At 42.0% G+C, this 27981-nt stretch overlaps 1 protein-coding gene across 5 annotated transcripts in view; it reads right to left on the bottom strand.

Moving 5' to 3' along the window:
• Positions 1-27981, bottom strand: part of TLE4 (TLE family member 4, transcriptional corepressor) — a 156860-nt gene that overhangs the window by 17959 nt on the left and 110920 nt on the right. For all 5 annotated transcript variants that reach the window (XM_040258301.1, XM_040258384.1, XM_040258601.1 and 2 more), the window contains 3 exons: positions 3074-3193; positions 2051-2104; positions 1409-1561 (listed from right to left, as the gene is read on the bottom strand). In XM_040258301.1, the coding sequence (XP_040114235.1) occupies positions 1409-1561; positions 2051-2104; positions 3074-3193 (327 nt within the window). The remainder of the gene's footprint in view (positions 1-1408; positions 1562-2050; positions 2105-3073; positions 3194-27981) is intronic.

Genomic DNA, 27981 nt, shown 5'->3' with positions numbered 1-27981 from the left:
AACACAATTTTAACAATTAATTTAAACATTTGAAATGGTAAAGAAGAAGGAGAGAAAAAAGAAATGGAAAAGATTCTTCAGTGTGGGCCTTTCGTTTTTATTAGTTAAGAAGAGCTAACAAAGAAACAAAAAGTGTTCCCTGAGACCACAAAACCAATGTTCAGGAGGACATAAATCAGAGCTGAATTTGGGGCAGAGGAGACCATTTCCAGGAAACTGGTCTGAGTCAGACAAAGGCTGACAGTTCGTGATGTCCTGATGTGACTGGCCACTTGCTGGTTGCTTTAAGACTGAGTGGTTTTGTTGGGTTCCTGATGGATTGTTCATGCCATAAGAGGCGTCCCTGGTTAACAGGTCCCCTTAAAAAAGAACCAAGCCTGAATCATCACAGAGATCAGCACAGATGAGCTGTCATTAACAGGCCGGATGGCCAAGAGAAAACAACAGAAATAAACTAAACGCAGCCCTGTACCAGACACAGCCTCCAAATCTGCAGACAAACTGAGGAATTTTCTTTCTTTCAGCTGTGAATTCAAAAGGCTGTTTGAAAACTGATTTTTTTTTTAACACTATGTTATAAGGAAATAACTGGTGAGGAACAAGGAAGACACATCACATAAAAATGCAATTAACTACACAGCCACAAAACACGAAGCTACAGGGAGATTATCCTGACTTGCAAGCAGTTCCATTTTTTGCATTTGTGATTTGTGGTGTGACTCAAGACAGACTTTTATAAATGACAGATAACTTTTTAGTTAGGAAGGGAAAATTATTGCAGTCATATATAGCTTGGTAATTCAAACAAAGCTAGCAACAAAATCACATCCAAGCCAAAAACTAAATTTACCATAAACCACAGATGACAAAACCATCTCTGTAACCCCAATGTGTATATCTTTATCTTCACTGAGACACGTTTCACTACATTTCCCCATGTCCTTCCCCGATCCTTACAAAAAGACTCACAAAACAAACATCCATCACCAACAAGTCAGTGAGCTCACTCTGCTCCAAAGTACCTTTGTCAATTAAACTTGAATACTGAACATATACATATACTTAGTGATCAAAGTCCTATGGAAAAATGAAGAAAAATAAAATTTTAGAATTAATTAAAACTAATCATATGGAAACAGGCAATGCAAAAAAAGACAGTGAAAGTGAGGAAAGTGTCAGTCGCTCGATTGTGTCCAAGTCTTTGCAACCCCACGGGCTGTAGCCCACCAGGCTCCTCTGTCCATGGGATTCTCCAGGCAAGAATACTGCAGTGGGCTGCCACGTGCTCCTGGGACTCTTCCCAACCCAGGGATCAAACCCACGTCTCTTACATCTCCTGCACTGGCAGGTAGGTTCTTTACCACTAGCGCCTCCTGGGAAACCCCAAGAAAAATGAACAACTACTTACAAGGCTAAGTTCTTTGGATTTGGAGGAAGGAGTACTGCTGGAGGATGCAATCGAAGCTGGACTGATAGGGGCATCTTTCTTGAGCAGGCGTGTCTTGTCCAGGCCGTTCTCTCTCGGGGAATGTGCTGGGCTCCCTCGAGGTGACGATGGATCCTACAAAAGAACATCAAGGGTATCAAATACAGCACAGTACATTCACAATGCCAGAGTACTTGGTGTGGACGTTTCAAGCCAAAAGTCTTCAATAGCTTAGGAGCAAAAAATGTTCTGGAACAGACTGTAAGACTCATCAAATTGCTGTAGAAAATATTCAGTATCGAGGTCAATAAGAATACTACAAAATTTATCATATTTATTTTAAAACAGCAACAAAAATAAGAACTCTACAAATTTGCAAGTAACTTGTCAAGGAGACCTGTAGACTGACCACAGATGTCTGGTGTGCATTCCTGTTGGTAACAGAACATATGTGCACTTCATAGACAAGAGTAACAATAAAAAAGAATGTGTAATACACAAATTTTTTAGATAAATTGTGGGTCCCTTTAGAAATTAAGAAAACATTGTGGACACTAATTGTTGGGACACTAGACATTGTTATAACTGGGTAAGAGCAGTAAGTCAAATGAGCCACAAACATACCTCATTGGAAACGTCAACCACCAAGTTGTCATCACTCTTCTCAGCATCGCTGTCCTGCATTGACAATTGAGAAGCATTATCTCCTCCCCCAGCAAAAAAAAAAAAAAAAAAAGCAGCCAGATTTACCCTAGGTAAAGCCCAGAGTAATTAATTTCTCACACTTTATAAAAACGAACTGCACCAAACAGTACTCTACAATGTACTGTGGTTTTTACTCCTCGTGATGATGCTATGAGACAGGTAATAGGATGATTCCATTTTAGTTGAAGAAAGTCAAAGCTTATGGCTTGTTGGTCTAAAGTATCAGGTGCCACCTGGGCTGCCCATGCTACATAATACAGCCAACAGATGGGTGGGATTGTTCTATCAGTGTCTTTCAGAGACTGGGTAAGAAGCCACAATTTTGAATTTGGGAAGTTTCACATGAAAATTCAAGTTCTTGGCTTCTTTTGAGGCTGCAGTCTTGCAGGGCACCAGCACCAGAAGTGGAACGTGGTCAGCATGCCTCCACACCAGGGAGTCCCATCCCGCTTCCTCCCTTCACTGATCTGAAGCAGCAGTCACTGAAGGGAAATGAGCTTCAGTCCATGCTAGGAACACATCTGGATGTCTCTGGAAGTAACATTCCACCAAAACGTGCTACATTCCTCAGCACAGGAGGTCATCCAGACATTTTAACAAGTTGTCTGTGATTTTACATTTTCCCTTAACATTTCTAGCTGGCCACAGAAAATTCAACCACCTTGAAATGTATGGAGGGAAGCAAATTCACGTAACAAATAATATGGAACACAAGTCCTCTATCCATTGCCAGATGAAACACTGTTTCCTGGCTCACTCACCTGCAAACACAGGCTTTCAGTCAGCCAACTGACACTCAGCTACAACTGTATTAACTAGTTTTCTCTCCTAGAATGTTATCTTGTGGTCTAGTTTTGGTTGGTAATATTAAGAGGGTAAAAAGGCTGTTCATTAAAAAGCAAGATAAACTGCCTCCCCCAAAGCAAAGGTGAGTGAACCTACATAACGAGCTGCAATCTCCTTTTCTTCAGTTTTCTGCTTTTTGCTATCAGAGGAATAGTCTGTGGAGTTTCTGTGCTTCTCAGCACCTCGGAAACTGGCTGATGGGGATACCGAAGAGCTCTGGAATTAGAAAGGAAAGCAGAATTGAGAGATGACCAGTCATTTAACCCTGTCATTTTCTAAAATCACATGAGACTTCATCTCCTTTTTGCTCTTAGGATATGCCAAGCTGTTAAGAGGAGACAGGCCTCCCCCCACCCACTCCACATTGATGCGTGCGTGCGTGCTAAGTCACTTCAGTTGTGTCAGACTCTACGCGCCCTCATGGATGTAGCCTGCTGGGCTCCTCTGTCCATGGGATTTTCCAGGCAAGAATACTGGAGTGGGTTGCCATTTCCTCCTCCAGGGGATCTTCCCTACGCAAGGACTAAACCTGCATCTCTTACATCTCCTGGACTGACAGATGGGTTTTTCCCCGCTAGTGCCACCTGGGAAGCCCACTCTGAGTCAGTAGAGCTATAAAGAGATCACTCCCTAGTGGTCAGATGTGATGATGGCAACTCCTCCACTAGCTCCAGAGGCAGGAGTACAGGGTGGGAGTTTAGAGGAGGAAGACTGAGGACTAGTAAGTGGGTTCCCCCATTGATAGGGGATGAGTAACTCTAAACCCCTCCTTCCTGTATCAGTCCATCTCAAGGTTTTATATGATTACTCTAAATGTAGGAAGCAAGTATGGTAACTACTGCTACTCAAACATTTACTCTTATGTTTGGTGGCAGAAAAGACGGCAGGCATTATCCATTAAAGGGTGAAGACAGAAGCAAAACACTGCAGGTAAAACAGTTTCATAATGTGTACTGATAGCTTCTAGACTATCATCTGTGCCCACTGAGTTCCAATCCTCATTCCCAGCCCATAAACTTGCCTCAATGCTTCTGCTTTGCTTTCCTACCATGACCCAATGCAATCAGGCTTTTACAACCATGATGCCACTGAAACCATGCACACAAACACCATCTGTGAGCTACTACCTGCCAATTTAATGCCAACCCCTATTTCTAGTTTGTCCCCTTTCCAGTCTATCCTCCACAATTCTGGGATTCTCAAACAAATCTCTTTCCAGAGATTCTCACCCTTCCTTTAAAAATGACAAACGGTGTCCCACCATCCACAGGGGGAAAAAAAGCCCAACTTCTGAGTATATAGCTGTCTTTCAAAGCCCTTCATTCTCGGCCCCAATTCAGCCCAGGCCTGGTCTCAGAGCTCTCAGCATGTTGCTGCTCCACCTTATCCCGTGCCTGTTGTCACTGCACTGGGAGCCTTTATTTTCCCCCCTGACTTTCAAGAATGTCCTTTCTCTCAGTATCTTCCCTTTGAAACCCTCTTTCATCGTTCTTAAGAACCAGCTCTAACTTTACTGTTCAATACTCCCTCAGACACTGTCAGGCAGAATCCATCACTCTTTGTGTCCCTAACGTTTTATTCACCCAAACAGTGGAGCACTCGCAGTCAGTTGATACCTATTTGTTTACAAGGTCCTTCCCACTCCAGGCTGTGGATCCCCAGTGGTGGGGGCACCCAGCACAATGAGTGGCATGGAGCTGCCAAGAATTATTTTTAATGAACAGAAATGACTGCACAATCCCCTCTGCATGTCTCAATTGTAATCCAAAATTCATGTGGTACATTCCTTTCCAGAGAGTCCCTTGGCTAAACAAATCCATAGGAGGTCATTCAGTAGAGTAGCATCTGAGGCATGATGCCCCTCAGGTCTGGCAATGTGGCGGCTCCACCCCTTCTTCCCCTTACTCCATCATATACTTCTGCACCCCTTCATCCTACTAATGTGGGTGTTTTACAACAAGAAGAAAAATGAGTACATCTGTCTATGATTCACTGAGTCTTTTGATTCTGATATTCTCCACTGTACATTACTGCTACTCTGTCAAAAAGGAAAACTTGATTTTTAAACAATGACAAAATACTTTCTTAAAAATTAATACTAAATGGTAATGTTTATTTATTGGCACACATGTACAAATAGCTTTTTCTTTTTAAACTGGCTACTTCAGGAACTGTGGGTAGCACTTTATTTGTGAATTTTACTATGGAACAGAGTTCTACATGTTGGAGTTTCCTAGTAGAATGATAAAGTAGTTAATTACCACTAGCATTTAAAGGCTAAGCTGAACAATAGGCACTGGAGCAATCAGCAATGTTCTAATAACATAATTGCTCTAGAATCAAACTGGACTTGGCACGGACTCTCATCATGAATCTAACAAGTCTACCATTCTGCCACTGGAAGGCCATTTGGACTTTTGCTAGACATGTGAATAGGAGAAACTGAACACTGATAAAAACAAAAGTCACAATTTTACAACAAAAGCTTATTTTTATTTCTCTACTGTTATTTTAAAAGTGTAGCCAGTTTACGTATTTCCCTAACTTATTATATAAGAAACTTACCAGAGTTGCATTATTATGCTTTATAAAACTACAAACTTAGAAACATTAAACACAGATCTTTTTTCCTTACAGTTGGATCATGTAAATATACTAGCAAATTTGTTATGAACAAAGAGTCACACTGAGAAAGCAGTGGCCGATTTGGAGAGAGCAAAATATCTTAAATGTGAATGGTTAGTAAAAACTTCTAAAATATAAAACTAATAACCTAGAATTAAAAAACAGAAATTTAATTTTAAAAAGTAAACACATATTGGTATATTAAAAAGAAAAGAAGGTAGATATCTAATAAAAGATAAAGAGGAGGGAAACAAAGAGAAAATAAGAAAAAAATAATAAAATATATGAATCCTATTATATGGAAATCCTAACTACTTTGGTAATAAAAGAGAAGCTTTAAAGTCAGTTATTCCTAACATTATAAATCACAGTAGCTCAAAATGAGAAAAAACTCTAGATCCTAGTCTGAAATCCAGCCTGGACTTTACTAAGGCTATTGATCAAGTCAGTTGCAAAACTGCTACTCTAACTTCATTCAGTGCAGGAATTAGTTTGGGTCAGGGACACTCACGGGGAATTTGTCTATGCTGGTGGGGGTGGGGAGGATAGAGAAGACAGGCTTAAACAGGTAAGACCCTTTACTGATGTCATAACCAAAGCCCTCTAGCAATTGAAAAGGATGGCCCCATCCCTTCATCATGACTCTTCTGTCACCTCAAGATCAAAGATGACCAAGTATGAGAAAGAGTTCTATAAAGTATTCCTCCACCCCCAAAGAGGTGGTGGTGATATAATCAGCTAATTATAATAACAGGTAGCACAGATTTTACCAGCAGGCAAGAGCGTCTCTCTGGAGTCAGACTGCCTGGGTTAAAAATCTTCTACTTAATAGCCCTGTAGCCTCAGGGATGTTGTTCAGTCTCAGTCTGTAGTCAACAACACCCCACCCACTTTCTCAACCAGGGTGCTCTGAAGGCTACGTGAAAGAAGCCACATAAAGTATAAGGCACAGTCCCTGGAAAATAACTGAGCCTCCACATTATTTACTGCGGAGTTAGTGTGGAACTTCTATTCAAAGCCTCACATAAGGACTATTCTAAGCATTCAGGTAGAGCTTTCAAGGGGGTGCAGTGGTGAAGAATCTACCTGCCAAGTGTAGGAGATGAAAGAGATGTGGGTTTCATCCCTGGGTCGGGCAGATCCCCTGGAGTATGGAAATGGGAATCTGATGCAGCATTCTTGACTGGAAAATCACAGGAGCAGAGGAGCCTGGTGGGATACAGTCCATGAGGTCACAAAGAGTCAGACAGGCTAAGTACCCAGGCACACAACAAAAAGCATTTGGGTAGCACTGTCTCTTAGCATAGATATGCAGATGGCCCACAATGATAGGGCTCCAATAGCCTGCTATTAAGTAAAACACATCTCCTTTCAACAATCACAATAAGGTTTTGGTGTAATACTTCAGGCAAGACTATAAATACCACCTCCACACTGGACTTTCTAATTTGACATCAAATGCATTCATTTCAAGCTAACTTCACTTTCCAGTGGCACAGGTGCAGTACTCACATGTCCCTGCCAACTTACAAAATCCCAACTGGCAAAAATACGCCAAAGTCAAGCAGACAAACATGATCAAGAACTCTAAAACTCATGTTATGGTTTGTTTGCTCATCAGCTGCAACTTTCAGATACCCCATCTACTTGGTACCAAAGGGTAACTCCACTTTCAAACACATAAGGAGGATAATTACAGGGCAGAGGGAACCATGAAAATCTGGCCAGGGTGACCACAAGTCCTGAACTGTCCCCACTTTACACCTGCTGTCCAGGTCTCTTTACGCTCAAAACCAGCCCACTTAAGAGGATGAATATACTGCTACTCTTAACTGTAGTTCTTCCAGCACAGGAATTAGTTTCAGTTGGGGCTTCCCTGGTGGCTCAGAGGTTAAAGTGTCTGCCTGGGTTTGATCCCTGGGTCAGGAAGATCCCCAGGAGAAGAAAATGGCAACCCACTCCAGTACTCTTGCCTGGAGAATCCCATGGAGGGAGGAGCCTGGTAGGCTACAGTCCATGGAGTCACAAAGAGTCGGACACGACTGAGCGACTTCACTTTCAGTTCAGTTCAGTTGCTCAGTCGTGTCCCACCAACTCCTCCCTCTCTATCACCAACTCCCGGAGTTTAGGTCGGGACAATTCAGAGGAAGTTTGTTTATGGAAGTAGGGATGGGGAGAACAGAGAAGTCAGGCCCAAGAGCCTTGCTGACTCTTTACTGACGTCATGACCAATGCCCTCAATTATCACTTTCTCTGAAGAAGACTGATGTCTCAGAAACAGATTACCAGTGACTTTCTTGACTACACAAAGGCCAGAGTACAGATGGAGATCAGGAGGGGCTCCGCCCACCCCTCCTTCCAAGCAGAGGGGACTTCAGGAGGAGCCCCACCATCCCAGTCACACAGACTTAAGCATAGCTTCCAGTCCTCAGAGCATTTCATGGTTGTGAAACACTTTCAACAAGTTCTGAAGCAAAGGGAATATCCTGAATAAACTTCTATACCAAACTAACCATACCATCTCCCAGCAGTTTCTGATTGAGGTTTTATTATACAGCATTATGCAAAATGTTTCTTTTCCTGTTCACAGAGCTCTTTTTAACTAACATTTTAACATTTGTTATCTCATTTATAAAGAAATAACCAGGAGAGACAAAGAAAATAATCCTCAAACAGGAAAAATTAAGTATAAAACTTTAAAATGAAATTTATTTGATCAAAACACACGTTTTACATACTGACTCATAACACATGCAAATTTATGTAAACTAGCTTAAAATTTATAGCATCCTGGTACTGAAAAGCCTGAATATGGTAGGGCTCTACGCCAGTCATTGGTTGTCAGTTTACTGCTCATTACAATAAGACTTTTTTTTTTTTTAATAACCTGCCTGATTAAAGAAGTCATTAAAAACAATCTGTATATAACCCTTATGGAAGTTGCTTTTTTCAAATTAACATAAATCAAAATTCACCTTCAAAAATGACTAGGACTTCCGGAAGACTGCCCTCGTTAAACAAGATTTAATATAATCTCCAAGTAAAGTAATGAGTCAGTTCATAATAAATGTTTCACCTTCTGTAACATTTTGTGAACAAGACGTTCTTTTAAAATGGTCTACTGTCCTCTTTGTCTTTCTGCCTCTCTCCTGGTAAGAAAAACTCGATTCAAGATTCTTTTGCAGATAATCAAAAGTCCATCAAATCAGACGAATAATAAAAAGAGAGGCAGTAACCACGATGGTCATGCTATGGGTACTCAAGTCAAACAGCTATGGGTTGGAGGCCATTTGCCATGTGACCTTGGACAAGTTACTGAGCCTCTCCAATCTTCCACTTCCAGTGGGTGAAACGAGGATAACAGGAGCTCCTCCTTAAAAGGTGGCTGTGAGGACTAAGGAAAAGTATGTGTTATGAATTGTCTGCAGCTCCATGAAGAGCTATTACCTCTTTGGTAATGCGGAAAACACCACACAATCTTTATTTAGCTCACGTATGGACTCATTTGACAAGTTACTTACTGAAGACCCACTAAGTACAAAATACAAAGATGAATAAAATACCTCCCCTGCCCTCCAGTAGGGCTCCGTGAGTTAAAAATACATAGGGTACCTAGAAGTCCTACACACTTTCTCCTTCATGCAGCAGAATCTACGGCAATTCAATACTTAGTCATTCACGTTTTGCTTCCAAGATTTCAGCACTATGTATTACCTGATCAGGAAAAAAATGCCATAATAATTTACAAGGTATCAATAAAACTGATTTTAAATTAGAACATTATCTTGATGCCCTCTTTGGGTTTCTGGACTGTTATTTCCTCTTCCTGGAATAAAGCTGTTGGCTCCACCCCAGAAATTTCATTAAAGACAGCTACTTTAGCTGGCCAGTTAAGCTGCTGGGGCATGATGCTTTGACACCAAAGATACAGGTTTTATACAGGCACCTAAGCTTTCTCTCTTGACAGCCACTGTCTGCATGTGGTCCAAATTGTAGGTCACATGTGGAAGCAACGGGGGCGATGAGAGGGGCCAAGTACATTCCATGACCACTGATGTAGACAGTCCAAAGCACAGGATGAATTTATTACCAGAGATGGCACAGGATGAACAATCTCCCAGAAACCATAATAAAAATTACCAAGTACACACAAATATTGCACAGAAGTCACAAATGTCTTTTAAACTGTCCAATTACCCCAAAATCAATTCATGCCCTTCAAATTTAATGAACTGCCTCAAGGCTTCTAAGACCTAATATTCCTATGTGCATCTGTCCTCCACCCAGAATTTGTTTCCCCTCATTTATGTAGATTCTATACATCTTATATGCAAACAGTATATAAATTAGTCTCATGCAACTGCCACCTTTTTCTGAGATTTCTTTTTTCAGTGTCGTACCTATAAAATATATCCTAAATCATTCATTCTCCAAATGCCTTATAATCAATGTTACTAGGTCTTACCAAAAAATATGATGTGGTACATGAGTATGATTGCCCAAAAAACAAATGTGGGGGAAGTGGCTGGAAAAGTTTTCCTTCCTGAATTTTCTGGGAAGGTGAAATAGCTTTCGACCCATTCCTGTACTGTGTGCTCTGTTCCTGACTCAAAATATCAACACTTCTAACAACTGCTTGGAAAGAAGCTCAAACAGGGTAGGTGCTCAGAGGAAAAAAGTGACTCAGATTTAAGACTTGGCAAGCTGTATCTTAATGGACCAGAAGCCTCATTTAAGCAACTATTAAAATTTATTGGAAAAGAAAATCTTTTCATGTTGCTATTTTTTCCCAGTAGAGTGTTTTAGTCTATTAGAAAGGCTAAACACTTTTTTCCTCCAAAGAGTGTTAACTCCACAGAGCCTCATATGTGTTCTCATATATTATGTATGCAAATATACTCCATACAATATCAGAGGGCAATTCACCGAGAACAGAGAAGGAAACAACAGTGTTATCAATTTAAAGGTGGCTTCTAACAGTTTCAAGGTTGCTAATCAGAAATGCAAAATCTAGGTCTTCTTCATACCACTTCAAAAGGGCAAAACAGTTTCAGTGATCACTTAGCCAATCTGGTTAACGTCCTTTATTAAAATGTCAAAATGAACTGTACTCTAGAACAGAACAGCAACATATGTTAGCCATATGCTCCTTGCAAGAAAAGCTATGACCAACCTAGACAGCATATTAAAAAGCAGAGACATTACTTTGCCAACAAAGGTGTGTACAGTCAAAGCTATGGTTTTTCCAGTAGTCATGTATGGATGTAAGAGCTGGACTATAAAGAAAGCTGAGAGCCAAAGAAATGATGCTTTTGAACTGTGGTGTTGGGGAAGACTCTTGAGAGTCCCCTGGACTGCAAGGAGATCCAACCAGTCCATCTTAAAGGAAATCAGTCCTGAATATTCATTGGAAAGACTGATGCTAAAGCTGAAACTCCAATACTCTGGCCACCTGATGCAAAGAAATGACTCACTGGATAAGATTTAAGGGAGAAGAAGCAAGGGACAACAGAGGATGAGATGGTTGGATGGCATTACCGACTTGATGGACATGAGTTTGAGCAAGCTCCAGGAGTTGGTGATGGACAGGGAAGCCTGGCGTGCTACAGTCCATAGGGTTGCAGAGAGTCAGACAAGACTGAGCAACTGAACTGAACAGATATATGTATTTCCAACTTCCCTGGTGGCTCAGCAGTAAAGAACTCACCTGCTAATAGAGGAGACTAGGATATCATCCCTGGGCCAGGAAGATCTCCTGGAGAAGGAAACTGCAACCTATTTCAGTATGCGTGCCTGGGAAAGCCCATGAACATAGAGGCCGGGCCAGCTATAGTCCATAGGAGTCGCAAAGAGTCAGACACAACTTAACACACATGTACATATATGTATTTATTTCCAGTAGCTAGAGTTTTACAAAATTTAAAAGAAATAGGTAAGACTAATTTTAACCAGATTAATTAAACCCAATGTATCAAAAAGTATCATCTCAACTTATAATCAGTATCAAACTTATTAATGAAACGTCTTTAACATCTAATGTGCATTTTATACTTACAGCATATCTCAATTTGGACTGGCTACAGTCCGGGTGTTGAATAACACACATAGTGTTTGGCTATTAGATGGCACAGGTCTAAAACGTCTTCAAGTCACAATAGGAAATAATCCCAATTAATACAAATTTCTGATTTGGCTGCTGTCTACTTTCTCTGATCCAGTTGAAAGTCACCTTCTCAGAGTAGTGGACATTCCAAAATATTTTATCCCTAAGTGCAGGCTTCTGCCAAGAATGCCCTTTCCTAACCTCTGAGAAGCTAGTATTTTTAAACTTTTTACTCCTCGGCTTAAATAGCACCTTCTCAAGAAAAGGACTTGCTGGGGACACTACCCAACAAGATCCCTCCCAGAAATCTCTACCATAGTCCCTTGTTTACTTCTTTCCTAGCATCTGTATAACAGCCATTTAGTTCAGTTACTCAGGAATGTCCAACTCTTTGTGACCCCATGGACTGTACCACGCCAGGCTTTGCTTTCCATCACCAACTCCCAGAGCTTGCTCAAACTCATCTCCATCAAGTCGGTGATGCCATCCAACCATCTCATCCTCTTTTGTCCACTTCTCCTCCCGCCTTCGATCTTGCCCAGCATCAGGGTCTTTTCCAATGAGTCAGTCCTTTGCATCAGGTGGCCAAAGTATTGGAGCTTCAGCTTCAGCATCAGTCCTTCCAGTGAATATTCAGGACTAATTATCTTTAGGATTGACTGGTTTGATGTCCCTGCAGTCCAATGGGCTCTCAAGACTCCAACATCACAGTTTAAAAGCATCAATTCTTCAGCACTCAGCTTTCTTTATAGTCGAACTCTCACGTCCATAAATCAGTTCAGTTGCTCAGTCGTGTCAGCTTCAGCATCAGTTCTTCCAATGAAGGAACATTCAGGGCTGATTTCCTTTAGGATGAGTTGGTTGAATCTCCTTGCTGTCCAAGGGACTCTAAAGAGTCTTCTCCAACACCAAGTTCAAAAGGATCAATTCTTTGGCACTCAGCTTTCCATACATCCATACATGACTACTGGAAAAACCACAGCTTTGACTAAAAGGGCCTTTGTTGGCAAAGTAATGTCTCTGTTTTTAATATGCTGTCTAGGTTGGTCATAGCTTTTCTTCCAAGGAGCAAGTGTCATTTAATTCCATGGCTGCAGTCACCACCTGCAGTAATTTTCAGTTCAGTTCAGTTGCTCAGTCATGTCCGACTCTTTGCGACCCCATGAATTGCAGCACGCCAGGCCTCCCTGTCCATCACCAACTCCTGGAGTTCACTCAGACTCACGTCCATCGAGTCGGTGATACCATCCAGCCATCTCATCCTCTGTCGTCCCCTTCTCCTCCTGCCCCCAATCCCTCCCAGCATCAGAGTCTTTTCCAATGAGTCAACTCTTCGCATGAGGTGGCCAAAGTACTGGAGCTTCAGCTTTAGCATCATTCCTTCCAAAGAACACCCAGGACTGATCTCCTTTAGAATGGACTGGTTGGATCTCCTTGCAGTCCAAGGGACTCTCAAGAGTCTCCTCCAACACTACACTTCAAAAGCATCAATTCTTCGGCGCTCGGCCTTCTTCACAGTCCAACTCTCACATCCATACATGACTATTGGAAAAACCATACCCTTGACTAGACGGATCTTTGTTGGCAAAGTAATGTCTCTGCTTTTGAATATGCTATCTAGGTTGGTCATAACTTTTCTTCCAAGGAGTAAGCGTCTTTTAATTTCATGGCTGCAATCACCATCTGCAGTGATTTTAGAGCCCCCCAAAATAAAGTCTGACACTGTTTCCACTGTTTCCCCAACTATTTCCCATGAAGTGATGGGACCAGGTGCCATGATTTTAGTTTTCTGAATGTTGAGCTTTAAGCCAACTTTTTCACTCTCCACTTTCACTTTCATCAAGAGGCCTTTTAGTTCATCTTCACTTTCTGCCATAAGGGTGGTGTCATCTGCATATCTGAAGTTATTGATATTTCTCCCAGCAATCTTGATTCCAGCTTGTGCTTCTTCCAACCCAGAGTTTCTCATGATGTACTCTTAAGTTAAATAAGCAAGGTGACAATATACAGCCTTGACGTACTCCTTTTCCTATCTGGAACCAGTCTGTTGTTCCACGTCCAGTTCTAACTGTTGCTTCCTGACCTGCATACAGATTTCTCAGAAGGCAGGTCAGGTGGTCTGTTATTACCATTGCTTGAAGAATCTTCCACAATTTGTTGTGATCCACAGGGTCAAAGGCTTTGGCATAGTCAATAAAGCAGAAATAGATGTTTTTCTGGAACTCTCTTGCTTTTTCCATGATCCAGTGGATGTTGGCAATTTGTTCTCTGGTTACGCTACCTTTTCTAAAATCAGCTCAAATGTCTGGAAGTTCACGGTTCACATACTGCTGAAGCCTGGCTTGGAGAATTTTGAGCATTACTTTACTAGCATGTGAGATGAGTGCAACTGTGAGGTAGTTTGAGCATTCTTTGGCATTGCCTTTGCGACTGGAATGAAAACTGACCTTTTCCAGTCCTGTGGCCACTGCTGAGTTTTCCAAATTTGCTGGCATACTGAGTGCAGCACTTTCACAGCATCATCTTTCAGGATTTGTAACAGCGCAACTGATCACCTCTACTAGCTTTGTTTGTAGTGATGCTTCCTAAGGCCCACTTGACTTCACATTCAAGGATGTCTGGCTCTAGGTCAGTGATCACACCATCGTGATTATCCGGGTTGTGAAGATCTTTTTTATATAGTTCTTCTGTGTATTCTCATCACCTCTTCTTAATATCTTCTGCTTCTGTTAGGTCCATACCATTTCTGTCCTTTATCAAGCCCATCTTTGCATGAAATGTTCCCTTGGTATCTCTAATTTTCTTGAAGAGATCTCTAGTCTTTCCCATTCTATTGTTTTCCTCTATTTCTTTGCACTGATCACTGAGGAAGGCTTTCTTATCTCTCCTTGCTATTCTTTGGAACTCTGCATTCAAATGGGTGTATCTTTCCTTTTCTCCTTTGCCTTTTGCTTCTCTTCTTTTCACAGCTATTTGTAAGACCTCCTCAGACAAACATTTTGCCTTTTTGCATTTCTTTTTCTTGGGGATGGTCTTGATCACTGCCTTCTGTACAATGTTATGAAATTCCGTCCATACTTCATCAGTCATTGTGTCTATCAGATCTAATCCCTTGAATCTATTTATCACTTCCACTGTTTAAAAGTTAGGGATTGATTTAGGTAGTACCTGAATGGTCTAGCGGTTTTTCCTACTTTCTTCGATTTCAGTCTCAATTTGGCAATAAGGAGTTCATGATCTGAGCCACAGTCAGCTTCTGGTCTTGTTTTTGATGACTGAATAAAGCTTCTCCATCTTTGGCTACAAAGAATATAATCAATCTGATTTTGGTGTTGACCATCTGGTGATGTCCAGTGTAGTCTTCTGTTATGTTGTTGGAAGAAGGTATTTGCTACGACCAGTGTGCTCTCTTGGCAAAACTCTTGTTAGCCTCACAGCCATTATTTTGATTATTTGCTGGTCTCTTCTTGACTACAAATTCCATGAAGACAAGCATGTTGCACTTGGTTTGTTGCCTCAATTAAAGGCTGATGAAAAAACGAATCAATGCAAAACTTGATCTCTTCATGAATCAATACTCATGCATACGTCTTGTTTCCATATTATTTTCATTATCTTTCTTAAAGGGTGTGTGTTCTTGGTTTTTATTTATTCTCAGCACTCAATATAATGACTCTCATGGTCAGAATAACAGCTGGGGGTAGGGGTGGTTGGTTCAAGTGCACACAGTAGGCACATCCAAAGGAGGCAAGTAGCCTTCGGAAGTGATAATTCGGAAAACAATGTAGGTGTTAGGGGAATCAATGACTGAAACTTCTTGCCCTTGTCAGGCACGACAGCAACCACTTGCATGGGTTATTGTACAACAGGAGGTCCTGGTAAGGAACACAGAACTAACAAGTTACCAACAACCCGAAGAATTTGGGAAAGGTCCAAAGAGGAAACGCCAGTCCATATGTCCTACCAATCTTCAAGAATCCGTCTCACAGAAATCCATCTTGGCTGAGCAATGCCTGTGCCACCAGGAAGGACCCTGAGTCAGAGTGGCTGATTAGAGACAACCCAGAAACTAACTTTGTCACGTGAGACTTCACTCTAAGAGGCAGAGCAGTTCTTCTGGGTTACCTTATCCTCTTGTTCTCCCCCCAGGCACCCCTTTCCCATATAGTCTCTTGCTTTGTCAGCATGTGTGTCCCCTCAGATAATTCATTTCCAAGTGTTACAAAAAAGCCTACTCTCAGGACCTGGAAGGGGTCCCGTCTTTCTGCAACACACTGACAGGCCAATTCTCAGGACAATGCTAAAAAGACAGTAAAAGAAAATATAAAACTTGACCTGCTCCTTATGGTCAAAAGTGGTGCCTTTTCCCTGTTGCTCCCTGACCAATCAAGGGCAGAGGCCCCCTCCTCCAAGGTTAGCATGAGGTTTGACCTCTGGGTGAGCAAGCAAGTATTTGTTGTTGTATAAATGTAACAAGGCTACAGTTTTTCTTATTCTATAAGAGATAAATCTTCACCATAAGGGAGACATTTTTCAACTGGTTCCCCTCTTCCTGTGTCTCATCATGAACTCATCAGCTGTCTGCAGCCAGGGAGAAACAAATCTTACTCAAATCTGACCACTGAAAAGGCAGCATCTAAATGAACCCTGCCTGACAGACCCACCATGTGAAGAATGCAGGCATCAGCAGTTCTTTCTGTGGCCACTCATTTAGAGAACAGTGATCCCTGGGGATCCCCTTAAAATGTTTATCTCCTAAGGAGGTTGTGGTCAAGAAAAAAACTCAGTGCTGCCATTTTTGTTGTTGTTTTCTTAACAGTACCCACACAGGTGATGAAAGAAAAGGCCAAATACAGGGCAGATATCATACTTGTTTTATATCAGTTGATTTTTAATTTAAAGATGACTACCTAGAGTTTCATGTAAATTTTTAGTGTGTAAAGCAACATAAAACATTAATATCGATCAGTTTAAGGCAGTGACTTCAGTATACTGAGAAATAAAAACTAATGAGACACAGATACTCAGAGACACAATTTTAAATTGGTGCAAAGACATGATTTCAAACAGCAGCTTTTATCTGACAACCAGATCTGAAGATGCAAGGGTTGACCAAGTATGCAAAACACTAGAAGCAGCAGCGTGAGCGAAGCTAAGCATTCTATAGGCTAACCAGGAACCAGCATTCCACTACCTGGGGACGAGGTGCCGAAAGGGGGGCCAGGCCCCAGTGTAATCCCATCCTGTACCCTGTCTCACATGATCAGAGGTCAGAGAGCTAAACTATAAGGGAACTACGCAGAGGCCTCAGAGCCCCGTCTCTTGCCATCCCTGACAGCTGACAGGGCTCCACTGTGGCTCTGGCTGACCTTTCCTCCCTGCAGTTCCTTCTTCTCCCGGCCACCCCCTAGCCCTGCCCTGACAGGGGTATCTCTGTCAATACTGTCTTCCCTGTAGCACTACAGGCTAAAGAGGTTGTTGACCCTTATTCTAACATGTCCTTTTAGGTTAATTACTTTTGTATACTCAGTGTACCCGGTGACATTTAATCACTACAGCGTTACTTGGGTAAACAGAACTGAATGGAACCAAGTGCAATTTGGCATTGAGCTAAATGGTGCAGTAATGGCAGCATGCTGAAGACCGGAAGAAAATACTTTTCCTCATCACCCTGAGAAATGAGGAGGATGCAATTCTATCTGACACTACTGTATTAAAAGGAAGAATCACATCTCAGTAGTATGCTTTTGCTATTTAATACTAAATACAACTTTGTAATGTAAGAATGGCCCAGAAAAGTTTTTGCTGAATGAATGAAGATAAAATTAACTTGAAGTGTAGTATGACTTAGGGGGTTATGAATGTCTCTCCCATCCGCCTCTCTTCACATGTGCCCACACACACAAGCCCACAAAGGCCATCTCAGGATAGCCCTCTGTTAACAGCCAGCAGTCTATCGTCTTTGGGTTGCAGGCGTCCAGGGCACAGGAACCTAGATGCAGATGATCCTACCACTGAGTGTGTACAGAGAGCCTCCAGGAGCAGGGGATTACTCAAAGGTCACAGCACACACCATGGAGCCACTGAGAAAGTCTGTTCACACACGCAGCCATGGACTTCCTTCTGGGGGAATGGAGGAGAGTGTACAGCACCAGCCAGACCACTGGAGGCAGAAGTGCTTCCATGGTAGATGGAATACGAGGTTTTACTCCTCTATTGGAAGGATAACAAAAGACTTCACAAGCAGGGCCTATAGAGTTGTGACTCTGCCGCAATCCTACAACTTGAGATGAATGGCTGCTTCTGTGTTGGCTGTTCTAGACACTGAGGACACCAAGGGAATAAGGCACAGTCTTGGAGCGCTGCAGAGTCTGGAGGGAAGAGTGGGGGATGAAATCATCACAGGCTGCAGAGTGAGAGCGCTCTGGTTTCAAGTCTCAGCTCCACCACGCACTAGCAGTTTGATTCCAGCACTTTGACCACCGCCACCCCCCTACCTCAATTTTCAAGCCTGTAAAATGGAGATAAGGATATCTTTCCCACAGGATTGTACTGGAGATTAGATGAGCTAACTAGAAGAAGTGGCAGCTGCAGACTGTCCTTTCTTTCATGCTTACTTCTGGAATCTGCCCCAGAAGGCAAAGGCCAAGCCTTTGTCAGCAGCCCAATCTGGGCAAGTCTCCTCTCGCCTTCCTTTGAAAGAGTTCAAAGAGAGTTATGGGCAGTTTCTCAAGCCTCAGATTCTGGGGAAAAGCCACCTATTTGTCCAAATTTGAACATTTCCGACAGCCTATTCTCCAGTTTGGGCATCTACTTGCCCCCTTGGCTTGCTGCTCTCTTGAGAATGTCTCCTCTTTCCCCTGATTTGCAGAATTCCTGCCAAACACACCTTCCAGCCTGACCTGGAGTTAGGGTTAACAGAGTGAAGACCAGGCTTGCAACCCCAACTTAAGGGAACTTCACAAATGACTCTACAGTGAGTGAGCTGTCAGGACTAATGGGGTGGTGGGAAATAGCACGGACACCACCCACCCTCCCATTAATAAGAGAATACCACCAGCTACTACTGACCCGAGCACGGACCAGGCGGCAGACACTCTGCTGGGCCCACAGCAGTGGCTTGAACACAACAGAGAGGGAGGCTGAGGACCCTATCCTCAGAGAGCACTTCCAGTAAAGAGACACTATTATTAAGAAATTAATAAATCAGTAATGTAATAAGTGCAAATGGCAGTATTTTACAAAGGCGATAAACTGGATGTTAAGACTGAGACTCATGACAGGGTGGTCAGGGACAGCCTCTTAAAAGAGAGGACATGCAGGCTGACATGGGAACTAGAGCCAATCACGTGACAGCCAGGAGAACACTGCTATACACAGACAGACGAGCTCATGCACAGGCCCCAAAGAGGGACAGAAGGGCTGGGCCTGGGCGCCTGCAGCGGAGGGAGCGTGGGAAGGGCCATGTTGGGAGGAGGGAGGGGCAGGGCTGTGCAGGGTGCAGCAGGCCATGGTGAAGCCTGTGTTTTATTCCAAGTGCCCCTGAAGGGGAACTAAAAAATCACTCAGGATATCTTTGAAAAGTTCTATGTTAGAGGCGGGCCAGAGTCAGAGTTAAGACTTTTAAAAGCACTTAAGAGGAGAAAGATTATGTTGCCTGCTTCCACTCTTGGTAATTAAAAATGAAAACAATACTAAGTATATAATAGAAACCTTACATGAATGTTAAAGTAGCATAATTCTGAATCAGATCATCAAAGCTGTGTGTGCCTGCTAAGTCGCTCAAGTTGTGTCTGACTCTTTGTGACCCTGTGGACTGTAGCCTGCCAGCTCCTCTGTCCATGGGATTCTCCAGGCAAGAATACTGGAGTGGGTTGCCATGCCCTCCTCCAGGGGATCTTCCCGACCCAGGGATTGGGTCTCGTAAGTCTCCTGCATTGGCGGGTAGGTTCTTTACAAGAGTCACCTAGGAAGCCCCATCATGGCTGAGCTTTCATCATTTTCGGCATCCCTGCTTTATGAGTGCTGCTGATGTATGGGCTTAAGTGGGTCTGCCAGGTAACAGGGCTTTGGGACAAAACAGTGGTCGAGGGGAGATGCTGGTGGCTTGGACTAGAGGGAGCACCGAAGAAGAGGAAAAGAGGATGGATTTCAGAGAGATGCTGGGGTGTAACCCAACTCAGTGTTTTACTTCATAGTGACACATATGTGTGTGTGCACCTAAGTATGTGTGTATTTCTGAGTGTACACAGGTATAGATAGATGTATGTGTATAACTAGAATGGAATCAAGTTTGTTAACACAGTGATGTCATCCTTATCTATCTGTAATCTGATCAAGGCTAGTACTGGAAAAAGAAAGGCATGAATCTTAGGTATACCATGAGAATGCTCCTAACCTAAAGGGCCTGGAGGGACCACAGGCAGCATGTGAACAGCATCTTCCAGGCTTATCACAGAGTGGGGGAGAGGGGAGGGTTGGAAACAACTGATCTCATCAATCAGAACTAAATTCCTATAAGGTGAAGTGTTGGGTATTTAAGACAGATCCTAAAGAATAAATTCTGATTCTTAACTCAAAGAAACTTTAAAGGAAGAAAGGTAAGATCCATTTCTGTGGTCAGCAGAATGGATTATGCAAGAACACAGTGACCATTCCAGAAGGACTAGGATTAATCCACTGAGACTTCCCATGGGAGAGAGAGACTGGGCACTGTTTGGGAAGGAGGAGAAAACACTGTTAGGGTCCAAACCTGTGCTGAGGCCATTTCGGGCGTGTGAGGAGGCTAGGCCAAGTCTGGAAGGACACGGAGGAGAACAAGCATGGTGCCACAAAGACTCCAGAAGGTGTTATCCTCTCCAGTATGATGCCATGGGCTGGGATGAGACAAGGAGCAGGGAGCAGCCAATTCAGGATCTGGTGTGGTTCTCCACTCTGGCAGCAGTCACCAGTGTCACAACCACCTGTGGAGCTTAAAGAACACCCCATCTGCGCTGCACCCAGCACTTTCACCGGAGGGGTGCAGCCAGGCAACTTAAAAGCCCCCAGGTGATTCTGAAGCTGAGACTTTCAGAAAATCAGCTGTGCTTTCTGTGATTAGAACTCCCAACGGACCAGACCCGCCTACATATTAGCTAAGTCACCTCCCATAGCACAATTAACTCAGCGACAGTGACCGCAGCCTAGACTTTATCTCCCTGCGGCTGCTCACCCAAGGAAGAACCACGTTTAACTGGTAAAAAATCATGTCTTTCAAACTCCTAGTCCCGAGCTGAGGGAGAGAAACACGACCATGTCACTAAATGAGCCTCAGAGCTCTCCATATCTCTGAAAGGCTGAACGTGGTGTTACCACACACAGCATTACAAATGCTGACAAAGTGATGTATTCTGAGTGCCATAATTAAAACAATAATCTCAATAAAGTGGGCATTATGAGATAATTGGCCATCCTCAGGTATTAAGCAAACTGTGGTAAAAGCCAAGGATACTCATCACCAAGGTCAATTATAATAATTGCTTATCTGAATTACATTATTGCTATTATAAACCCCTGCTTGATTAAAACAAAAACAAAAACAATAAAAACTGATATAGCACACACCATAGGGAAATGACCTGAGAAGGAGTTCTTGCTGTTCCTGTTGTTTGACTGCTGCCATGTCATTTGAGAAGTCACATAATCAACTTAGCAGTGCCCCACTTACACCCTATCCCTTTAAAACAGGTATGTGTCCTCAGCTTTGCAGCCAGAGCTTATTAAGGAAAAATGCCTACCTGACATTTGAGAAGTGGCTCACAAGGGCAACATACGGTAACATACAGGAAAATGGAGGGGCTCTAAGCTAATAAAAAAATGAGAGGGCACAAGAGAAAACCAGGTACTCATTTCTGTGTCAGTTGCCTTCTCCCTCTTCCTGCCTTTCACAGAAACTGAGTCTGGGTTCTGCCGGTTTACAGCTTGTGGGAAGAGATTTCACCCTCACATGCCTCTGTCAGCTTGTCTAGATTAGCACTTGGGTTCAAGTAACCAGTAACCAACGGTCAACCAGAAAAGAGTCGGGAAAAGCTTTGAAGACCAGAGGAGGGAAAACAGAATTTCTGACCTTCCTTCAGTTAATTGGAATGTGTTTGGCAATCGAAGAGTATAAAACTTTTTTAAGCTGTGATTAAACATCAAGACTTTGATGTTTTATACGGTATTCTTCCCCCATAATTAACTGCACTAATGAAGTTAATTAGTGGGGAAGAATGCTATATAAAACATCAAAGTCTTGATGTTTAGTGTCGCCATCAGTTCAACTAAACAGTAATAAAGAAATCATTTCTTAAAGCGCATTTATGCATGCTCAGCATTTCTATTTACAGGCTCAAATTGTATGATAGGAACATTTTTCAAAATACCCAAAGATGCTATCCACACTGCAATCCAACTGCACTGACAGCAACAACATACCATTTAATGTAGTGTAATTAAGTGGCCAAGAATGCCACATAAAGCAAAAGAATTGAGACATTTAATCACAGTTATGAGGACGGTTATAAATCTACCATTACCGTGAGAGTAAAGAATGGAGGAAACCCAAGGCAAACAGCCACAAAAAGGACTATGTAACCTGAAGGCTAGTGCTAATTATGCATTAGATCGTGGGTTTAGCTTCAGTCAGAGAGAAAAGAAAACAGGTTAAGCTATAAACAAGAACTGCAGACATCTGGCTCTTTCCAGAATTACTGACAGCATGGAGCATCCCCGGTCCTTTCTGTTGGATCAGTGTTGAGGGGATGGGAGAAGACTGGGCGGCAAGATCAACAGAAGGCCTTCTGGATGTGAGTTCACAGATATGAACAGACTCCCTAAACAAAGCAGGAAAGCTCTCAACTTTCGCTGCGAGGGACCAGAGACGTCATCTTATCCCCGTTACTCAAGGTATAGTTTACTGTCCAGCAGCCATGAGATCTTCTGAGAGCTCATAAGAAATGCAGCATCGCAGGCCCACCCCCTACCTACTGACATTGCTGAATCCGCACTCATTACCAGTTTTGAGAAGCACCTGTCCACTTCAACCTCATCACTTTCTACAGGAAGAAACCTGAATCCCGAGGGCTAAAGTAACTCAGGCAAGCTAACACAGGGCAGATACTAGAAGATGGTCTTCTGGTTTTAATAAAAGGCACAGGGAATGATGCCTGCATACTGTGAAAAGAAACTAAACCTGTATACAGAGCAGCAAGGCATCATTAATAAAAGAGGACACAAAAGGGGTTAACAGGATGACAAAGGGGCTTGCTTCATTACATCTGACAGATCAGGCTGCCTTCATACCTATCTGACTTAGGCCAAGAATTCTCTCAAACACTTGTAAAGTGAAAACTCACCAATTCTGTAAATAGGAATGATGAAAAGGGCATTAGAACGTGTAAAAACAAAACAAAACCCCAAACCGAGAGAAGGGAAAGTTCCAAGGTTTCCACTTCATTTTTTGAAGGGCGATGGAGACAAGACAGAAAATGTGGCATCCTGGGGCCACCTCAAGTGACTGCACAACTCTAAGAGTGCAAAGTGCGCTTCTGTACACCATGCGCGGCCAGACCGACCCAAGTCCAAGAGGAAGTGAGAAGAACTGGCAGGGCTTGTTGCATCACATAAGACTGGATCCAAAGGTCAATTAAGATTTCAGAGGATGCAAAAAGGAGAACAAGAACACAGGCTACGTAAAAGCCACTGAAGCAATTTCATCATTGTTAATCCTGCAATGAGTGTGTCTCTTCCCCAATAAAAATAAAATGTTGAGCCCCAGGACAGTAAACATTTCTGTCCTTTTCACCACTATATTCCTGGAGCCTGAGCACAGGCACTGTACCTGACTAGCCACTGAATAACACATCTTTATAAAACATTTAACAGGTAAGTTTTGTGGCTTATTATATGTAGACTGTCACTATATTTAGTATCACATGGCAATTACTAACTATCCTGATGATGAAACAAAACTGACAGATAAACTCAACTCTTGGGAGCTATATATGTTTACTAGGGCTGCCAAGCAAACCCCCACAAACCAGGTGGCTGAAACAACAGAAGCTTATTCTCTCTCAGGTCTGGAGGCTGACGTGTGAGATCAAGGTGTCAGCAGGGCCATGCTCCCTTTGAAGGCTCTGGGAAGAATCCTTCCTTGTCTCTCCAGCTTCTGGGAGTGGCTGGTAATCCTTGGTACTGCTTGGTTTGTGGCGGCACGGCTCCAATCTCTGCTTCTATCTTGATGTGGCCTTTCTCTCAGGTCATGTACTTCGCTGCCCCTACCCAAATAATGGTGACAATGTCGCTGATGTATCTCAGGAACTACTTCTTCTAGAGGACTTTCCCACCACATCCATGTGGCCCCAGTGTTAAGGAAGAGGCACTAGCTTTTTTAAAGCTAGATTTCCACACAAAAGCTCTCCTACTCCCTTCTCATTTCTTTCAGAGTCCTGCCTCATCTCTCCACCTTTGGAAGTACTAAGGAATTCAATCTGTACACCTTATCCAAAGGAAAAATATTGATAATGTGAAATAATGAACTTGACCCTCCAAAACATTCTCTCTGACTCAAGACTCTGAATGAGGCAGGGCAGCAGAAGATAGGATGTGAGACCCATACACACACCTTGTGCGCTGGGTGGTCCCTTGAGACACAGGGCTTCGGCGTTAGGGATAAAGTAAGAACACATGTGTTTTCTCCTTAAAACAACAACAAAGCTTTGAAAAGATTAATGATACGCTTAAATGATATGATACATACATTTTCTTAGTTGTTCGGAAGTACACATCTGAAATCAATAGTCTCCATCACAAAGTTACTTCTGACTTGAAAACACTTTTTGGATAAGTAATAAGCAAACACAAGACATTTTTAACTCAAGCCAAAGTAGCTAAAAAACAGAAATCACACTCTTACATCCTAATATTCTGCCAAGTAGTTAAGCGTGATAACTGACATTCAGACATATGACCTTATGTTCAATTCAAATGAGTTATCTTTAGATATTCTGTGACTCTTCTTGTAATTTAAATACCTCAAACTACAATCTATCTTTCGCTTTGCTGTTGTTTAGGAAAGGTTTGAATAATCCCCCTACAACAGTGTTTTGGCAAATACTCTTAAATTATGTAATTCACCAGGTTTAACTGCTGGTACAATCACTTTCAAAGAAGACGGTTATAATACATTATCATTACAGCTATACAATCCAAGTTGAATTTTCCTTGGCTGAATTCCTAACATTTTAATGCTGAAATTGATCTGTTTTAAAAACATCATGTGAAGGGTTTTTAAATACCATACATGCCCAAGCTCTTTATTTTAAATGCTTTAGAAATGAGCTTACATAAACAGGAAAAAAAAAAAAAACTTCTCTCTAATCTAGCATTAAGAATATTTCAAAGAACAACAGGCATGTTTTCAAACAAACTACTGCAGTATACAAATTACCCAGCAGGAACGACGATAACAATGCTTCTTATGTGGGTTTAGAACCTAGAGAAAGCTGACATTTCATCAAAGTTGTCTTGGAAACAATATTCTTTGTATTATTTAAAATACAAAAGGTGCACATTTGGGTGTGGGCTATTCTCTGCCAAAGAGTCAGATCAAGAGGCTGTTGCAGTTCTGGTACAGTGATGAGGAATGGAGAGTATGTAAGCACTGAAATTATACAAGGTGTTCTCAAGAACAGAAACCTCCATGACAAAAATGCCAGGCTACCGTCTGGCTCCCACTTGGGCTGATTTTTCTTTACCTGTAAGACCACTGAGTAGACTGACTACAATAGTGGCCACAGTTTTCACATGTCCCTGTGTCTACGTTTGGTCACGTGACTTGCTTTGGCCAATGTTGCAGTAGCAAACAATGCAAAGAGAGGCTCTCCTGGACTCTGCTGCTGCCAAAAGAACAAGCCTTAGCCTGTTGGAGGGGTGGGTACAGGAGATAGATGAGGAAGAGCTGAAGACATTCTAAACTACTCAGCAAATTTAGCCAAGATCAGCCTAGCACAGGCCGAAGAACTCTTCCCAACTCCACGGCTAACACAGAAACTAATGAGATATAGCAAATAGTTTTCATACCATTAAGTCTTGGAAGGTTTATTACACAGCATTGCTAACTGACATCATCATTTAATTGAGAATATGCACTATAGGAAAAAAATGCCCCTTCTCCTTTTCAAGCTACCCATATTTGAATAAATGCAAATAATGTAAAATAAAAAGCAAACTCATTCCTTTATGGTTCTCAGCTTGATAATGTCTAATTAAGAAATGAATTGACATGTATAAATGGTAAACTATCATAAATTCATTATTGTGGCACCAGCCCCAACTAACATATGAAAAACACTGTAATTTTCAAGTAATTTCTACTTATATCATTGTATCTGCCCTTCCCTAAACTTTGTTAGGATAATATTAACACCACCATGTTAGTGATGAGCAAACAGAACTCTAGTGAGGTAAGTGACTACATAAGGTCACAGAGATAGAGAGAAATAAAGCTGGCATTAGAATGCAGGGATTCTGACTCAAGACCTCAAGTGACTATCACTAATACCCTGACAAAAAATAAGGAGAATATGACAAGGTCAATGAGATCATTCTCACTTTATCAATTCATAGAATAAAAAGATAAGATATAAAAAACTATATATAGATGCAACTGAAATAATTTAGAAAAAAACAAAATGGCTCACAGTATGAATTCTAAGTTACAGTGATACTCCAAGATTACACAATTTAGATATGGTTATTTTTTAAATGCCCTATCTTTAAAAAGCAGTATTTTCCCAGGTCAATAGTTTTGAAATAATTCTCAGTATTCAAATTATGTACACAATTTTGTGAATCAAAGGAATTTTGAAGATAAAGGGATCAAAGAAATTATATCTTCATGTAATTAGTCAGGACAGGTACCGAGGAAGCTCTGTAATTGGTTCTCTCCATATGAGAGCATTAAAACAACTCTCAACTTCATGTTTATTTATGCTCAGATTAATTCTACATCTTGTCTTCACCTAAATTTCCTCCTGAGATTTTAAAAGGTGGATAAAAACTATCTTTAAGGGTTATCATTTCATGAAAACAAGTACCACCTAAGACCTAGAAGAACAACTGTTGAGTCAGTAGACTCCTAAAGGGAGAACAGGGATGAGAAGCAAAGAATTCTTTCCAAAGACAGGGAGAAGTAAACTGGAAGTTAAATTAATGGTCTAAATCAAAGGTTAGCCAACTTCTTCTGGAAATGGCTTGACAGCAATCAGATTTATTAGGGTTTGCAGGTCACATAATATGTCTATTGGATAATTTTTGTTTACAACCCTTTAAAATGTATATACCACCATGGGGTCTCAAGAAAGGGTTGGACATGAGCAACTAAACAATAAAAACAACCAGCCTTATAGCTCATAGGTTACTCCCCGCCAATCCCACATACAGAACCAGGAAATGGGTTTGGCCTGTGGGCCGAAGCTTGCCCAACCCCTCAGTCTGGTCTATATAACTGCAAGGCAATGTGGTGTATTCCCATATTTTCCCCCAGGGTGCCCTCAGCAAGAGCCAAGAGGAGAATGGAGGGTCTGCATGGTGTGCTCTGCACTCCATCCTGAGAGATGCTGGAGCATTTTGACTGTAGTGATTTTTAAATGCAAGAGAAAGGTCATAAGTTGTCATCTGATAACTTCAGTTATCAGTCGGCTCAGTTTCATGACTTAATCTGTGCTTATGACACTGGATAAGAAACTGCCGACTGAATAGGTTTGGAGGAGAAGGGGCTAAAGTTGTCCAAACATTCTTCTCTCCCTTCCCTGATTTATTCAAGAGTATAACAAACGACTACTGTAACAGAGGCACCCTGACAGTAACTCAGGAGTGTTCAAAGCTGAAAAGGACAAGGTCTTTGCCCTCAAAGCGTTCTGTCCATGAAAAAGTTAGAGATAAGATAAGTACAGGAGTCCCAAGGCTGTACTTAGACAGTGCACGTCAGGAAATTCTTGGGGGCCAGATGAGCTTTGGAATTTAGTATGTCTGGAATTTGAGAAAGGCAGTAAGATACATTAACTGCAGCAGGATGTGGGACAGCACCCCATAATCAAACATTAGTGTTTCCATCGTCAAAAAAACACACACCCCAAACAAAAACCCACTTTGTTTCCACAGATTTTTGGATTTCAGAGTAGTGGATAGGGAAATGGGGGCCTGCCTAATCTTATAAGGCTCTGAGAATCATTTTATCTTGCCCTCTGTTTTAAAA

This window comes from Oryx dammah, unplaced genomic scaffold, assembly GCF_014754425.2.
Source record: "Oryx dammah isolate SB20612 unplaced genomic scaffold, SCBI_Odam_1.1 HiC_scaffold_1, whole genome shotgun sequence".
Lineage (NCBI taxonomy): Eukaryota > Metazoa > Chordata > Mammalia > Artiodactyla > Bovidae > Oryx > Oryx dammah.
Note: the sequence above shows the minus strand (reverse complement) of the source record. Positions and strands in the feature narration are given on the sequence as shown.